The 18013-nt window shown below is 56.7% G+C and overlaps 1 protein-coding gene across 3 annotated transcripts in view; it reads left to right on the top strand.

Annotated features, from left to right (window-relative positions):
* The first annotated feature begins 7714 nt into the window (after positions 1–7714).
* NALF2 (NALCN channel auxiliary factor 2) overlaps positions 7715–18013 on the top strand; it is an 87110-nt gene continuing 76811 nt past the window's right edge. For all 3 annotated transcript variants that reach the window (XR_008971620.1, XR_008971619.1, XM_057404796.1), the window contains exon 1: positions 7715–8496. Coding sequence is in view for 1 of the 3 variants with exons in the window: in XM_057404796.1 (XP_057260779.1) it covers positions 7735–8496 (762 nt within the window). In the remaining 2 variants the exon portion in view is untranslated. The remainder of the gene's footprint in view (positions 8497–18013) is intronic.

Here is an 18013-nt window from a genome sequence, read left to right as displayed (position 1 = left end):
GCGATGCACACGCGTGTGCGAAGCGCGGGGCTGAGGGGGAACGTGACCCCCCGCTGTGCGGGGAGAGGCGCTGGGGAGCCCGCGGGGGGGCAGCAGAGCCACAGGGATGGCTCACGGTGCCTGCCCCCTTCCCCTTGCCCCCTGCGCACCCTGACCGAAGGGTGCGTGGGGATCCCCCCCGCCTAACCCAGAAGCACTCATCAGCGGCCGCTTTAGATAATGCAGACACCTCTCTGCTGGGCTGCCCGCCTCAGTGACCCCAAAACAGGGCCCAGACACAGTGCTGGTGCCTGAGCTGCCTGCAGCAAAGAGGAGGTGCCCCAAGTGAGCAGAGAGATGCTTAGCTGAGAGCTTCCTGCAGACAAATGCAGGGTCTGGTGAGTTGTACTAACAAGTACCTGGTGATATCGGTTACCCTGTGCTCAGCTCACCCCACTGAGACAGAGCAACTGCTGCTGGCATGGACTGAGAGCAGCAGCACAACCAGCTCTCCCACCAGTGCCAAGCTCTGATTGAATAAACCTGAGCTCTAAGTGTGGCCAGAGAGGTGAGGAAAGGGAAGCTGGAGGGTTTGGGAGCACAGGATGGCTCATGTGGTTAGCAAACCAGCTGGTCAGGGGATGTGAGTGCTGGTAAGCACCCAGGCCAATGAGGAGGATGCTCTGATGAAGCCAGGTTGTTCAGATCCTCTCTCCTTTCTAGGCAGCCCTGGGAGCTGCCATTGTTAAGAAGCTCATCTTTAACCATCACAGAAAACAGAAGAGAAATGGGTGGCCAGCAGTATCTGTAGGTACTACCTTCCCTCCTGCACCAAGGAATTAACCTGTCCTAGCCCAGCCATGGCTGAGGAGCACGATGCAAGGACCCTTGCTCCAGGGCTCCTTGGCTCCAGCTGAATGAGCTTCCGGGCCCCAGCGGCGGTCGGTGCAGAGACCCAGGTCTCTCAGCCTGGCTCTGGGCTCTGTGCCCAATCCGATATGCATGCATGGCCTCCCACCCCCACTGTCTTCAAAGCTAGTGACCTGGCAGTGGTTCTGAAGCCCGGGCAGAGCCTCCATGCCATGGCTTGGCACGCAGCTCAAAGGCTCAGTTACCAACATCTGCTTTTGTGGGCTGTAAAACCCTCTCCCTGCTCCCCTCCCTTGCTCTGAGTGCTCACAGCTGGGACCAGCATGGGGCTGCAGCCAGCCTGGGCCAGGGGAGCCACAGTGGCTGTCCCATCGGTGTGCTGTGCTGTGACACCTTTGTCACCACTCTTCTGACCCCTTGGACTCACAGCCTGACTGCAGTGATGTGGGGACAAGGGGCAGAGGGCTGGGGGAGAGAGCATGGGGTGGTGGAGCCTGAAATAGAGACCTCTCACACCAGGTAAGCACAGGAACACTGATGAACGATTTTACTTCAGGTCTGTTCCACAAGATAGTAAGAAAGATCAGGACAGGAGTGGTAAAAGCGTAGAGTACAAGTCTACATGGAGAGCAGAGGGTGCTACATCCTGCTCTACTCTAAGAAGGGAGATTTATGGCCTGTACTTGGGTGCAGGGCAGCAGGATCAGCTGTGGGATGGATGTAGATTGGGGCTCACACAGGGAGGACCCACAAGAGGCGCCTATTCCAAGGGCAGTAGCACCAGGAGGGCAATGAGTTCCATGCTTTCTGTCCATCCCCACTCCTTCCTCCTGGATGCACCAGTCTGGGGCCAAGCTGGCTGTTTCACCCTATGAGCCTCGGGTGACATGGTTTAGCGTGAGGTGTCCCTGACCATGGCAGGGGGGTTGGAACTGGAGGAACTTAAGGCTCTTTCCAACCCCATGATTGGTTTGCAGAGTGGGTGCTGGGGCAGGCTGGGGAGAATAGGGTGCCACGGGCTCCAGGCTGCTGGGCCAAAATGCTCCCAGCAAATCCATGGTGCAGGCAGAAGGGAGAGGCACTGGGTGGGATGTGAGTGGCTTTCCTCCTGCAAATGCATGATGGAAACTAAAATCCCTTTTCATCAACAGCACACAAGAAGCACCCAGCAAGAGGGCAGGGAATGGGGGCCGGGTAACAGGGAAAGGGGAAGCTCCTTTCCAGCATGGTACTGCACTGCACTGGCACTGCATGAGTGTATGAGGTCTCGGGCAGCTGGTGAATCCCTCTCACCACTAGCATAGGCTCTTGTTAAGCTGCCACCACTACAGCCCCTTCCCCAGGTGCACTGGCAGTGCTGGGAGCCCGGTCCCACTGATTATCATGATTGGCTGCCATTGCTGCTGCAGCTGCATCCAGCACTCATCTCCCCTCTTCCCAAGAGAAGTGGGATGCAAACATGACCATTCCCAGGAAGGGATGCGAGGCAGCTTCATGGGCCATGCGCAGGGTTGTGCTCAGAGGTAACGTGGTGGCATCAGCTGTGGGACCTAATGGGAAGAGCAGCTGGTGCCCCGGAGGCTGCTGAGAGCCCCTGCCACCACCCATTGTTTGGGAGCTGAAGCAATAGGAGGGAGCCCTTGCCCAAGGAGCCGGGAGCCTGGCAGGTCTTGCCAGCGACTCAGCTATGTGGTCTGAAGGTTTTCCCAGGAGGGCCATATAGAAGCAGGGCTGGACGCTGTTGACATCATTCCGGGTATGTCTAGAAACCCAGCCAAGCGGCGCCACAGGAGGGCCACCGAGGTCGGGAGGGCACGGAGCCAGCCCGGGGATGAGGATTTGTGAATGAAAGCAGCATGGGCAGCGCCAGCGAGGCGAGACTGTGGGGTCCCCCGGAGGAAGGGGGGGTGCTCCCTGAGCCCCTCTCCCTGGAGACAGATGTCCTGTCTCAGCCTGGCATCAGGCAAGAACAAGTGGGTCCCATGGGCAGTGTTGGGCAGGGCAAACCCTGGGCACCAGGACATGGCTTCCCTGCCTTTCCCAGTCTCATTGCAAGGTCCAGGAGGTATATCCACTTTCTTCTCTGCCTTCTAGCTGTTATATCTGGTTGTGCTTGATTTACTTGCTGCCAGAGCAAAGGCTGCTATGGCTGGGAAGCTCTCAGGGCCTCTCCTTGTATGAAGCAACCTCAGCTGCACTCTGGTTGCAACAAATCTTCCCACACTGGGAGCATCCCTTAGGAGATTCCCTAAAACCCCAGCAGTGCCCACCTCAGCGCTGGGGTCTCTCACTTCCTGCCTGACTGGGAGATGTTCAATCACAATGCAAGACTCATTCCGGTATGTAATGCTCCTATGATGGGTAAAGCATTTCCTGCTGCCAGCCTCCAGTAAGAGCACAGGATCTGTGCTTCAGGGTGGGTTTTCAGTGACTCTGAGCCAGACACTGGCTCCTGCCCAGGTAAGGAGTAAAGGGAGAGGGCTGCGGAGCAGCACTGGGCAGGAGAGCTCACACACACATTTATGGAGGTGAGCACAAGCCTGAGCCCAGCTACCCTACACTGAGCCCTGGGGGCAGGTGAGGGAAGAGCCCTGGAGTGCAGAGGCTCACCTTCAGGATACACCGGGATGACCATGGCCAGGACTGCTCCTGGGTCAAGCCCTCGGGCAGGACTGTCACCCCTGTGATTCCTGTGGCTGCAGGTCCTCCCTCTGCCCCAGGAGGCAGAGGCTGGTGCTGACCTCCCATGTCCAGGCTTCCCCTTTGAGCCACACCAAACAAGGGCTTTTGGAGGAGCTGGAGCACATGAGGCCACATGCCCTGGCTTATTCTCCTTAAACCACGACACTTACACTTTTCTTCTGGTGACTCAGTGCAGCCAGGCAGGCTCTGTCTCTTCTCCAGCTGAATTCAGTCACAGAGAGCAAAGGCTTCCCTGCAGTGCAGTGCTGTGTGCCTGCAAAAAGCCCTGTGTCAGCAGGTGCACACACAGGCCTGATGCAACCACCCCTCTGGTCACCCCATCGTGTCAGCCCCTGGGGTCCCTTCAAGGTGCTTTGCCTGTGCCTGGGGATGTGCATACCCTAATGCCTCCTATATCTGGAGCTTGGGGTCCCTCTCCTCCTCACTTCTTCTGGTGCTGGGCCTCCTCCTGTCACAGTTAAAAATTTGCCTTTCCCAGCCGAGCACCAAGATCCCATAAAAGTGTATTGTGGAGATCCCTTTGCAAAGACCAAGCCAAGTGTTGTCAGCTACAGCATGTAGTAAGAAAACACTGGCCTTATGCTGGTGGTGACGTCCTTACTGGTGTATCCCCACCTGAGGGTCTGCCTGACAAGGGAGCTAGCTGATTAGCATCAGGTAATGATGGCAGCCCTCCAAATCCCCAAAAGTGCTGGTGCTTCCTGAGGAGGCCTCCTGAGCAGAAGCCTCTGCCACCCAAGGAACCCTGCTCCAGCTCACGCATCTCTGCCTGGTCTAAGAAAAACACCGCTAAAACACTGCCCTTAAATGCCAGCAGCAAATGGAGAGAAACCTGAGGCAGGCTGAGCAAATGAACCCGTTATGTCATGAAGGGCTGTGTGTAAGCTGCTGTTTCTACAATGAGAGCAGGGAGTGGGAGGAGCGGTTGATGTTTTCCCAGCAAGGGGAAACTCCTGGGTGGAAATACCACTGCACCCTGGCAACGGAGCCCTTCACCCAGCAGGGCAGTGCTCATCCAGCCTCATCGCAGCCGGGTGATGCCGAGCGGAGCACAGGCTCTGTGGTGAACGACTCTTCACATCGGAGGCCTGTGTGAGTGCACAGGGAAGCTGGGGCTGAGCTCAGCCCCACAGTGTGTGCCTGCAAGGGTGGGTTCCCAGGAAGCTCCTCCTGCCTGCCCTGCTGCTCCCATACAGCCTGTAAGCACCTGCTTGCCTGAGATGCATGAAAGGACCAGGAGTGCAGGGGCAGGAAGAAAACAGAGTCCTTTGGCTGGGGAAAAGCTGAACTACAGTGGGAACAGTGGTACCTGGGGGAGATATATAGGAAACGAGAGGCTTGAAAGAGGCTTAAGGAGCAGCTCCCCACTGAAGGTAGAAGGAAGAGAAGACCCATGCTGCTGACGCAAGTAAAACCTAAAGTGCTGGGCTTTCCTGGGTGTCAGCCTAGCCTTTAGCAGGAGCCACCACTGGGAACGTGGAACACTAGAAGGGAAGGAGCTGCTAGGGTTGAAGGACAGTGGGGTTTGGTGGCAGCTAAATAATGGGGTATGCGAGGTTTGAGGGGCTGTGTTGTCATCTCTCAGCTCTAACAATAGAGACAGCATGCAATACTGCTGGCCTCCTGCCTGTAGCGCTGTCCTTGAGACAATTTGCATTTGCACAGCGCGAAAACTTCACTTCCCCCTTGGGCTGAAACAGCAGAACCTCCCCCGGGGGAGGTGAAAGCCCTTCGGCAGAACAGCCTGTCAGGAGAGTGACAGACCGAGCTGGAGTCCCACGGGTGCTGTCTCTTGGCTAGGCAGCACAGCTCAGTGAGCTGAGGTCCCTGCCAGCATGAACAAAAGCTGGCATCTATCAGGTGTGCCCAGGCTTGTGTGCGCTTTTCCTGCTGGTGCCTCAGTTTCCCACTGGAAAGCAGGAGCTCTGCCAGGTGGGCTGGGGCTCCGTTCCCTGCAGCAAGGACTTGCTGTGGTCAGAGCCTTGTGCTTTGCACCCTGGTGAGCTCTGTCTGTGTGGCACAGGTGCCGGAGCTGCAGGACACGCTGCTCTCACACTGTGCACAAGGTGGTGAGACATTTGTGCCTGGGACACTGGGGCCGTTTCATTGCAAATAGAGAGGGAGAACAGTTAGCATCTATTTCTGAAATAATGGCTCCAGTGCACCAAGCCTTGGCATGATCCTGTGTGCACAAGGGAAAGAAACCCCAGACCTGCAGGAATAGCTCTCAGCTATTCCAGCATCTCCTCCCAGCTGGGCCGTGGGCACGCTGGAGGGGCAGGAAGGCACAGGGTGAAAGAGCCAAAGGGAAGCTGTCCCCTGAGCTCTGCCCTGTGCTCCAGGAGCCACAGGTGTCCATGCCACGGCTCAGAGAAGCTCCGTCTCCAGTCTGGGTTGCAGTTTTCCCTATATCACTTCCACTGATGTTCGACATTTGTTCGTTCCGGCTGTAAAACCTCTCCTGGCCCTACACCAGGTATTTTCTCACCTCAGTGCCTCAGCCAGAGCAACCCTGACTGTTGGAGTATGTGTGGCTCAGGTACATCGGTCTCTGTGATTAACGCGCTCTTTGTTCTGGGTGTGCTGCATGGCAGGGGGATGGGAGTTCAGACCCACAGCCCCCAAGGTGTCCTTGCTGTTGCAGAGAGAGGTTGGTGGCCCATGCCCTGTCCTGCTGGGCCCGTGTTCAAAGGAAGGCAGCTTTAAACAGGAGAAGGGGTCCAAGTGGTGTCTGTAGCAAAGCATAATCCTCACCTTCTGGCCTGGGCCTTTGGGATCAGGACAGCCGCAGACATGAGGACTTCCACATGTTGTGATCCCATTAGAGAAGTGCTCTGAGTGCCAGTTGAGATGACAGCCCTGCTGTGCTTGCATGAGCACCGTGAGCTCCCCTTTCCCAGGGCTTGCTCCACTCACAGGTCAGGCTGACAAATGTGAGAAGAACAAACCCACCAGTGACTTTCCTGCCTGGGCCAGCCTGAGGGTGACAACCCACTCCACCACCTCTGCTGATGAAGGGTGTCAGCACATCAGAGTGGCGTGAAGGAGCTGGTTCGCTTCGGGACAGAGCTTGATGAAAACCCCAGGAACAAGAACATTTGCACCAGCTCCCACAAACAGGTGAGTGTCCTGTGGTGGGGATGGCTTCATGCGTTGGAGAAGGAGCCTTGGAGCCAGCTCTGCTCTGCTTACAGCTGGACTTCATGTTGCTGAGCTGTGTTTAGTTTTCACCCCCAGTACGCTAACAGTTTAACTACCCCAATGAACTCCTAATGGGGTGCCAGCAGGGTTTGGACACGAGGAAGTGATGCTCCCTCGAAGCTGCCTTCCTCTCAGCTTCAGTGCCTGGGCAGAACTCCCTCCGGGCGACCCAGAAACGGGCACGACCGGGGCTGCGGGTGAGCGGGCAGCAGGTGCCCCGGGACACCCAGCGCGTCCGCCACGGGGGAGCTGCGAGGCGCCGCGGGCTCCGCGCCGGTCGCTGCTGGCAGAGCCCACCGAGACCCCGCTCTGCGCAGGATCAGCCCCCGACCAGGCGGCCCCCGCTGCCCGTGCCGGCGGCGCGGGAGGCGGACGGGACAAGGCGGCGGGGGGCCGAGGCTCCGGGTGAGGAGCGGGGCGAGGCCCGCGGGGCACCGGCAGCCCGGCCGCTCCCCTCCCCGGGGCAGCGCGGCCCCGGTAGCGGCGGCCCGTGCGTGCGGAGCTGTCCTTCAGCACCACGGCACCTGCCGCCGCCGGTGCCCGCGCCGGGCCGGGCCGGGCCGCGAGTGGTCGGCGGGGCGGGGGGAGCCGGCCAGGCGCGCAGGCGCAGGGCGGCGCGGCTCCTCAAGGTGTTGGCGGCGCGGCCGAAGATGGCGACAGACTGAGGGCATGGGGCCCGGCGGCGGCGGGCGCGGCGGGGCCCGCGAGCTGGCGCAGCCGACGGGGAAGCGGAAAGCCGAGTGAGCGGGGCCGGGGCATGCCCCCGAGCGGCTGGCGGCGAGCGGCGGCCGGGGCGGGGAGCGGCGGCGGCAGCGGCGGGGCCGAGGCGGCTCGGCGGCCGGCGGCGGCCTGTAGGCGGGGGCGCGGGCATGGCGGCAGCGGCGGCGGCGGCGGCGCGGCGCGGCGGCCGCAGGTGACAGCGGCAACAGCGCGGCGCGCCCCGCCGCCGCCGCCGCCGCCCCCCCGCGCCGCTCCCGCAGCATGATCCGCGGCGCCTGGATGTACCCCCGCGGGGGCGCCGCCGGCGGGGCGGTGTGCTGCGCGCCGCGCCGCAGCGACAAGCCGGTGGCCGACCCCGAGCGGGCGCAGAAATGGCGCCTCTCGCTGGCCTCGCTCCTCTTCTTCACCGTCCTCCTCTCCGACCATCTGTGGCTCTGCGCCGGGGCCAAGCTCCGGGCGCGGGAGCGGAGCGGCGCCGGGAGGGCGAGGAGCCGCGGGCCGCGGGCCCTGCTGGCGGCCGACCCGGCGGGCGGCAGCTGCGAGGCCCTGCTCGGTAACCTCAGCCGGGCCCCCGGCCCCTGCCCCGCCGCCCGCGGCGACCTGGACTCGGCCTGCGCCCGGCTGCACGCCCTGCAGCGGCCGCGGGGCTCCCCGGCCGGCGCGCCCCTCCGCTCGCCCCCCGCCGCCGCCCCCTACTTTGCCTCTCCCTCCTCCAAGAGGACCTTCCTGCAGGCTTACTTTAGGAACTTCAACCTCTCCTTTTGTGATACTTACACGATCTGGGACCTGCTGCGGGAGATGGCCGGCCCGGACGGCCTGGACTGCAGCGTGGACAACCTGATGGTGGACTTGGTGGTGGCGGCGGCCGGGGCGCTGGGCGGGGAGGCCTGTAGCAGCTGCGTCCAGGCGTACCAGCGGCTGGACCAACACGCTCAGGAAAAATACGAGGAGTTCGACCTCTTGCTGGAGAAGTACTTGCAATCGGAAGAGTACTCGGTCAGATCCTGCCTGACAGACTGCAAGGTAGGATGGGGCATCCCAGGCTCCCCCCGTGCTGTGCTGACAGGTGGGCAGCATGCTGTCCTGCAGTCACACTGAGCCCCGGGGGTTTGGCTGCAGAGGGATGCCGCAGCCCTCCTGCCCACATGCCTGATGGAGCCGTGCTTCCCACAGGCTGGAGGTCTCCCTGTGCCCTCCAAGGCACAGCTTGTCAGTGGTGGTGAGATGGGCCCAGAGCCCTCAGGGCAGCCGGGATGGGGCGGTGGGAGAAAGAGGGCAGAGCAGGACTTGGTCTGGGTGTTCATGCACTCATCCCTTCACATCCATCCACATACAGGCAGGCTTCCAACACCAGCCTCGCCTGCACCCCTTTATGTGTACAGACACACACTCGTGCACGCACAGGCCAAGCTAGGGCAGCTTTGGGGCCCCTCATCGCTGCCTCTGGCCTTCTGCTGCTGCTGCAGAGGGTTGCTGCGGAAGGTTGCTGCAAAACGGCTGGGGCTGCCCAAGGCTCTGCGAGTGACAAGCAGTGACCTGAGATGAACCAAGGTGCCAGAGCCCCTTCCCCGATTGCAGCAGCTGTGTTCCAGCCCTTCCACCCGTTTTTCCCAGGGAGGTGGGCCAGGGGTGCTGGGATAGGAGTCCTCTCCTTGGCATTCCCGTAGGGTCACTGTCCTCAGTTCCAGGGCACTGTCCATGGTCCAAAAGTAAATGGGTTGCTTCCCCCAGCATCAGTTGTGTGGAGCCTCAGCACAGTGCTGTCTCCAGAATGAGAGCTACGATTACATCTCTCTCTGGAGTCCCCAGTGCGGTTCTGTGGGTGCTCTCCAGCTTTCTCATGAGTCCCAGCACTGCGGCTCCTACAGCCTTCACCTGCTTGGAGCTGCCTGGCTCACCCGTGTGCGCTCCCTCCGGACATCACCTGTGGGAAGCATAATGGTCTTGATGATTAAACCTTTCTCAGAGATGTGTCTTGGGGGACAGACCCAGAGGGACAGTGGCAGAATTTCTTGCTGGTGACAGGATGGTGTTAGGCTGCTGCTCTTCTGGGGGAGTTTTGAGGACACTTGGATCTGTGGTGGCAGCAGAGGCAGCTCTTGGCGTGGGGCTCATCCCCTGGGAAAGTGCAGGAGCAGCACTAGGGCACATCACCAGAGACACCAAGGTGGTGTCTTGTCAAGGGCACGACAGCGAGATCCTAGCTGCCGCTCTCAGGCCCATGGTTCTGCATCACTTTTGTAAGGAGCTGGTTTTGGAAAGGAGCTAGTGCTGGCATTCTGGGCCTGTGCCAAGCCAGGTAATTACAATCTGCTTGCCCATATTCCCCCTGTGGTTTCAAAGGTACATAGTATTCAGTCTGCACCAAGTGGTTTGGTCCTGCTGCTCCACTTCCATGGTGAAGGAAGGGACTCAGCACTGCCCACTGTTGTGCTGCTCCCGCTCCTGAGGATCCAGCAGAAGCAGGGTCTTCCTGTGCCTTGTCCAGTGGAGCCTCCAAGCACCCTTGCTTAAAGCTTAGCATCCGTCTCTGCTCAGTCTGACTTGCTTGTACCCGCTGGTATAGAGATCTGGAGAGAGAGCACACATAAGAAAATAATCATTACCTTTGGGTCTTGGACAAGGAGATGTTCCCATGGACTCTAAAGCAGCTAGAAACAGAGCTGTGCTTAGATGAGTCGTAAGTGTCCCTGGTCTTAACATCCTTGATGAGGAAGCAGGAAACGAGCTTAGACAGCAGGACGTGTCCCTCCTAACTTGCTCTGTGTCACGTTGACAGTTGCATCTTTCTAGCATCTGTGAGCACCAGCTTTGTGATTTCACAGGAGGCGTTTGGGAAGCAACAGGAGGGCATGAGCAGCCAGGCCAACCTGTATGCACTTGCAAGAAGATTTCCAGTATGGTTGCCTGAGTTGGCATGCACCAACGTGAGCCCTCGCACCTCCTGCTCGTTTCAGTGTCTCGTGGAAATCAGGCCACTTATTTAATGTGCTTCGATACGTATTTAGGTGCCTTACTTTAGCCTTTCCCAGTTGCGAGCCTCAGCCTTGCCATCTCAGTGAAATGAGGGTAATGCCAGACTCATCTGGCTTTGTGGTGGCGAGTGAGTTTTGGCCTGATTCTGTGTCCCCTGGTCTTCAGCAGGGGCTGCAGTTGCTCATTGCATTGGAAAAAAACTGGCTGGTGGGATTTTTAAAGCTATCTGAATTTTAATTCCTATCCAGATGCTGAATATTACCTGCTTGTAATTAACAGCAGAGAGCCACTGCTTGATGGTAACAACCCATGAGAGCAAATGACAGCAAAATAGGAGAGGAGTGGAGGAAAACATAATGGACAGCTCGGACAGTGTGAGAGGCTGCTGCATAATCCTTGCAGCAGGAGACTGGCTTTAGAGAGCCCTGTATGTAGACTTAAGTAATATTTCTGGGGCTGAGGGATTATGTGGGCTTGGGGGCTGTGGATGCAGGGCTCCTGCACCCTATGGCCATGCATGGGGATTTGCGCTGCCTCCCATTCACAAAATTCCTATTCCATAACAGCAGCTGGAAAATTGAAGGTGGGGAAACAAGGCAGCTCCAGCTCACCTGCACACAGCCTTCCCTCTGCAGAGCCACAGATCCCCCCGTAATTCTGTCCCCAGGGAGCAGCGCGGCTCAGTAAACAGCACACACGGAGCTCTTTGGCAGCCAAATCACCCCAGAGATTTTGGCTCTTTATTGCATCTGCTTTAAAACAACAAAACAGCCCCACTGGAGCAGCCAGTTCCTTATGGCAGAGGCTTTGACCCCGAGTTAAAAACTTAGGAACGGCTGAGCAGTGCGGGTTGCTTTCAGGAGACACACGAGTCCCATCCTTCCCTGTTAATAAATCATCATGAGGGCAGCCCCTGAGTTTGGGGAGCTGTGCTCAGCAGGGGAAAGGCAGATGCTGCCAGGGGGAAGCAGTATTCTGCGTATCCAAACCCTGGGTCTGTTTGTGCGTGGAGCTTGGGGGAGCGCTTAGGGAAAGCTGGGCTAAAATCTCCCTGGGAGCTGCGGAAAATGCCATGAAATGGTGGGGTCTCTGTGTAATTCAGCTGCTCAGATTACTCATTGCTGTAATACTCTCCCAGGCCTTTTTATTTTCTGCTTGGAACTAATTCCCGGGCAGATCCCACCTTCTGCATACGTTGTTGTTATTCCCGTGAAGCACTGTCAGCTTCCAAATCACACTCTGAAAATGTTTTACTTACTACTCCTACAACTAACACCAAAAATCCCAATGGCTGAGAGTGAAATGTGAAAAAGATGGGGTTTGGGTTTATTGTCTGTTTGCATTTCGTGTGTGCGTGGGTTCATGGAGGTTGGCACTTACGGCCCTTGCATTCCCCAGCACCATGCGAACAGGGGAAGGAGAGGAAAAAGTGGGTCCATAAAGTCCATCCATCTTCTGAAATACTTGTCACCTCTTGCAGTGAATACCTGTGTGCCAGCTGCTGGGGACATGGTGCTAGTTAGCGGTGATGTGCATAAAAGAGGTGGAAAACATTGGTGGTTTTCTACCTTTAAGGGAAAAGTCATTAAATTGTGTCAGGAGCAGCTGCCTGACACCTCCATCTCCCCTCTTCCTGCGTGCCTTGTACCCTTTCACTGCAAGACACGGTGAACTTTGTGCACTGAACGGTTGTGGTGACATGTGGTAGCATCCTTCAAAAGGGCTGGGGGAAGTCACAGCCCTGGGATGTGGATGTTGCAGCTGAATGTCCGTTGGGAAATGCAGGGGAGGGCAGCTCCTGCAGAATGCAGGCTTTGCAGGACTTAGTGCAGGAAGAAAGACCCATCCTGCCAAAGCGTTGCCTTCCAGAATGCTTGCGGCAGGTTTGTACCTTTTTTCCATGTTTCTCAACAGGCAAAAAGCAGAGTTGCTCCAGCTCAACCACTGCCAGATGAGAGGTTCGCTTCTATAAAGGAAGAGCACTGTGTGCTGCCTCCATCACCGACAGCCGCTGTGGAGAGCTCTCCTAAAAGTGCACGCTCCCACTGGTACTAGGGCAAATCAAGATCTATGGGACAAAGCCTGCTGAATTAAGGACGCATTAAGCTGCAAGAAACAAAGCTGTGAAGGGAGAAGGACTGACAGCCAGGAGCTGCAGGGCCGGGGCTGGTTACAGAACACTAGTGGGAAAGCGAGGCTGGATAGGACCTGTAGCATCTCAAATTATATTAGATTACCAGGGTTTCTCTGTGCAGATGAGCCAGTGGCTGTTGAGTCCTGCTGTGACCCTGGCCAGATCTGTTTCTGCACCTCTGTTTTCCATGTTACCCACCGGAGGACCTGTCTGAGGGAGCCTGGTAGGGCAGGATTTCACTCATGATGCTTTCACAATGTGCTAGTGCTTCCCCACTGTGGGTGTGCAGGCGATGCATGAGAGATGGAGGCCGGTTCCAGCAGTGAGGTGCTGCGGCATCACACTTGGCACAGCCCATACTGAGTGGCTGGGCAGCAAATCTGCAGCACCAGGTTCAACACCCTCCAGGGGTCCTGTTTTCTTGCTCTTGTTTACCCAGAAATGGCATTAACGATCAACATCTCTGCTGAGCATCCCTCCATGCGGAGCATCTTCTGGTTGGAAGCTTTGGGAGGGCCATGTCTTGGGGACATCCCAGTGCCAGGGATGCCACTTGAGGCAACCAAAGTAGTGTTTTACCTTCACAAACGCTGCTTGAGTTGAGTTTGTGTGGGCTGGATTTATCCAAAATGCTACTCAGCCTGGTGCATGGAGCCCTGCAGGCAGAAGGCAGGTTCCTTGAGACCCACAGCAAAAGTGGCTTCACCAAAAAATGTGGGGTTACGTTAGTATCAGCAAATCTGCTGGTGAATGGCTGCAAAGCTGCACCCTGGGTCTGGTCCCTTCTTACAGCGCTAATGGGCTTGTGGGTGCTGCACCAGGAGCAGCAGCACCCAAGAGGGGAGAGGCTGCTTCCAAGCACCCAGGCAGCTTTGGTGTGTGCACATGGAGCTTTTCTATGGAACAAGCCTGGCTGGTGAGGTGGAGCTTTACTGGCATTTCATGAGATTCAAGTTTCAGAGTAGGTTCAGCACGTCATTTAGCAAGACCACCTGCATGGGCTTAGCCAAGCACACAGCTCCACATTACACACCAATGCCATGTAAGCAAAGGTAATTTTTTTCACCCCTACACAAAGATGTGATTATATTGTAGAAAGAATTTGAATAAAAGGAATATGTTGGGTTAGGTGTGCAGTTACTGTGGCCACAGCCTCTAGCACAGCCGAATTGTGCCTCGTGGTGGGTGCCACCCAGGTGCTTGGAAACAGAGATCAAAGATTGAAAAACAGAGGAATCAAAAACTGAACTGATGAAAGGAGTTTGCTCTGTAATAAAGGAAGCGTCAAGGTATCAGAAGGGCTCCTGTGGTGGCTGGGAGGCATGGGAGTGCTGTGAGCCAGGAAGGAAGTGAGATGCTGAGCTGGTGCTTGGACAGGCCTGAGCTTTACTTGGTGTTGAGGCATCTCACGATGCTGAGGGGTGCACAGTGGTGGCAGCTGGACCCAGATGGCTGCTTTGGGGTGAAGTGGCCAGGGATGTGGGAAGCAGCCTTGGAGTGCTTTCCCTCAGCCCTTGGTTGGGCTGTTGGGTGGTGGTGTGAATGGGAGGGGATTCACCACTGATCTCAGTGGTGGTTGGGTGCTTGCTTTGGGCTGGCTTGTTGCCTATTAGTCCTTGCCTGTTAATGTCTGGTGGTGGTGCTCAAGGGGAAAAAGCAGAAGTTTAGGCAGCAAGTCTCTGTGCAGCAACAGGCAGGTTGGCAAATGGTGCAGGGAAGTGTGAGGGAGGGCGAGAGATCCTTCTCCATCAAACTGTCACCAAGTAGCTACAAGTGACGCAGGTGCCAGCACCTGTTCCTGCACCCATGTGCTCAGGCTGTGCCTGCTGCTGCCGGTGCTGGGTGCAGGAGCCTAGGTTCCTCTTCATGTGTGCCTGTCCGTGGGGGCACGGGGGCTCCATGGCAGGGTAGCACCAACTCCTCAGACAAGCAGGCTCTGCTTCAGTGGGAGAGGCACAGTGTGATACTTCATTAACGATGCCTTTTGGAAAGCATCCGGGGTGCCATGGTCCTGTTGGGTGCAGGCAGCCTCTGTGAGTCAGTGAGCTCAGAAGTGTGTGCGATGGTGTTGGCAAAATATATGACCTGATAAAATGACATAAGCTCCTTGGTCCCCTGCTTGCTGTACGCATCCATTGTCACAGGCTGCCTGGGGTGGCCCATATTGGGGAGCGCTTGCAATGCTGCTTTTAGTAGCAGACTTGCAATGCTGCTTTTAGTAGCAACAAAGGGATTTGCTGGTGTCACGCTGACTGCCAGCTCTGCAAGCACCCTTGTGCTGCCTGAGGAGAGGCAGCAGCACCCTCCCCATAGCCAGGCACCAAGAGAGGGAAGAGGAGGCACACTGGTGTCTGCTTGAACCCAGGCCATCGCTGGACCTGCTCACGCAAAGGGCTTATTGTGGTCCCTATCTTGGAACTGGCATCTTTTGCATCAGGAAAGGAGCCTTTTGTGGACATCAGGGGATCACACATGTCCTGGCCTCCCACTGTTGCAGAGACCCTGGGCACCACCACAGGGCTCAGCACCTGGGTGCCTCAGTGACCACACACAGCAGCCCCAGCCCCTTTGGCATCTCCTTAAGCTATGCCACAGCCCCAGGCCTGGCCCCACAGATGCTCCACGGGGCTTTTCCTCTGCTGCCTGCCTCCAGAGCTGCCTGCCAGGGTTGGAGCAGGAGCACAGGATACACCTGGCTGCCAGGGGCTATTCCCGCTGTCACCGGGATGCCATTAGCATGCAGCTCATGCCTAGCTCCACACAGAGGAAGCTCGTCTCTGCTGTCGTTTGAAGGGCAATGACTCAGGGACAGCAAATCTGTGAATGAGACACGGAAGCTGCTTGGGTGAGAAGTAGCCATCTGTCTACGCTGCTCCCATGGGCAGAGCGGGCAGCAGCCTTCCTGGGGAGGCTTGACCAGCTCAGCCTCGATCCTCTTCCCTGCTTGGCTTTTGCTCCCCAGGGCCTCTCTCCCAGCTGTGTTCTTGAGGTATCAGAGGGAGGAGTGGTGCTGGGTGCAGACAGACAGAATGGGTGCCCCCAAACTCTGCTGATGTGGCTGTTGTGTCAGAAAAGGCAGCATAAAACAGCATCACCAGCACGTTTTTGACTGCCTGTGTGAGCATCCTGGTGCTCCTGGTCCTGGCCGGAGAAGGAAACACTGCAAGCCCCACTTATGTCCCCAGGAATAAAAGATACATGTATCTGGCGTCTTGGCTGACATCTTATCTCTGTGTGACAGCTTCTGCAGCGCTTCTGGTGGATGGAGGTTGTATGAGGGCAAAGTGAGTGCAGTGGTGAGGGGAGATGCAGAGGAGGTTCTCAAGCTGGCACCAGTGGCAGAGATGGGGCCTGGTGAGGACTGTGCCAGTACCTATGTTTCCCTGGAACGGGGAGCTTTGTGCATCTTGTGCCTGCAGGCATCGTGCTGCACCAGTCCCTATCACTCTCCACAGCTCCTTGTTCTGGAGGGAGAGGTGACAAGCAGAGATTTTCTTGCAAGTTCCCAGCCAGACGCTGTTTGGGAAGAGCGGTTGCAGCTGGTCGGTGTAGGGGGAGCAAGAGCTGTATTTGTGTGTTTAACATAAGAGTGCAGAGTTCAACCCCTTCCAGACCTGGGTCTCCCCCTGACCTGCTCCTAGTCTTCAGTGGCAACTCCGTGGAGCTGGATGATGGAGAGTAAGAATGATGCCATAACCAAGAGAAAAGCTGTAAAGAGAAGATAAGTCCTCGTGCTTGAGGATATGAAGCAGTTACAGGCAGCCTGAGACTAGATGGGAGCTTTGCTCTGCATGGTTTATTCTTCACAGGAAGGTCTCCACCATCTCCAAACCCCCTGGGTTTGGTGGCTGCTGGGGGCATGTCCAGGTTTCCCTGTGGGGAATCCTTTCTTATCCCCTGAACCCTTCTGGCCTCACTCATGGGGACCTCCACTTTGGTTTCCTAGAATTTCCATTCTATACCAGGGAAGCATCTCTGAGCTACAGTCTTCCCATGAGATGCTTCAGTTTCCAAGAACTGGCATTTTCAGAAAGTAGAAAAAACCTTCAGCCAGAACATTCCCAGGCAGCCATGCTACCGATGAATTCTTCAGACCTGCCTCTGCAAACCAGGACAGGAAATACTCATGGAGGTAGGGAGAAGTCCTCACCCACAGCCACCTCAGGTGCTTGTGATGATTATTTCACAAGCAGCAGTTGTCTTCTCCCCCTTTCCTGCCTGTTGAGCTGTTGCTAACAGGTCTGCAGCCCCTAGCATGGGGAGAAGGGATATGTGAATGTGCAGATGTTGACTTGGAACTCTGCAATGGTATGTTTGAGATGTTCCTGCAATCCCTGCTTCCATCTTCATCCCAAAAGTTTCTGATGTGTCCGGGTACACCTGCTCTTCCTGGTCCCACTCAGGCTGCTTGGTGGGAGCAGGCACAGGTAGGTGACAGAGAGGTGTTGCTGGGATGGAGGAGCACCGGGTGTTTTGCTCTCTGCTGAGTGCTCTCAGGGTGGTTTTGCTCCTGGATGCGGGCCCCAGAGCCTTATTTGATCCCTGGGGTTCTTCAGGGCATGTCTGCGAGCAGAAGCACCATCTGTAGAAATGCTGTTTGTTATTTGTGTTTGGCAAAATTTTGTAACTACCCAATGCAGCCCCACTTCCCATGGGACTGGTGGGCATTGGAAATCTGTGTCCAGGGAGGGCATCTGCCTGTTGAGGAGGGATGCTTGTGCAGGCAAGACGCATGCAACAACGAAGTCCTGTGATTTTTGCTGCCTGCTGTTCAGTTTCTAGGTAAATTCTAGGAGTGTGGTTTGGATCTATACACTTGTAAGTTGTTCGGATCTTTTTAATGGCCCCAGTAACTCTGCAGGCTGCAGAGCTTCCTCGCCCTGTGCTTTAAGCACATAAAGCAGACCTGCTGGCTGTCATGCCTTGGGTTGGAAGCACTTTGAGCGTTGCAGTCTATTGATTGGGCATGTGGAAAATATGTGAGTGAAAATGAGGGCACTTGATTCAGTGGTGTTGGTGAACTTTGCCTGGTGTTCCTGTTACCTGTGCAGCAGGGCTGGCGGAGCAGTGCCCACAGAAGTCTATGCAAGAGCAGCTTTTATTTGCTATGATGTATTACTTGTTTGTCATCCTTCATTGCTCTCCTGTGAAAATAAGGTTGTCAGGGAGCAGCAGCAGCTGCTGGGGCAGAGGGCTGGCTTGGAGCATGGTCCTGGGGCAGCAATGAGCCCCGGGCATGGGCATCTCTCTGGACACTTATTCCTCATGGAGGTGCAGGGGAAGCATTTTCACTCTGCGGGGAATAATTTATCTTCATGCCGTGCTTTGGAAGTTCTAGTGTTACCAAAGGTGCTGACCCCTTTATTCACCCCCTTGTCTTGCAGCACCCTGCCTGCAATTCACTGCCTTCCCTTCTGCATGCATTTGCTC

Source organism: Pezoporus wallicus, unplaced genomic scaffold (assembly GCF_028554395.1).
Source record: "Pezoporus wallicus isolate ANWC-B61680 ecotype Strahan unplaced genomic scaffold, APGP_CSIRO_Pwel_v1 contig_5104, whole genome shotgun sequence".
NCBI lineage: Eukaryota > Metazoa > Chordata > Aves > Psittaciformes > Psittacidae > Pezoporus > Pezoporus wallicus.
The sequence above is the reverse complement of the archived record's forward strand: the minus strand, read 5'-3'. Positions and strand labels throughout refer to the sequence as shown.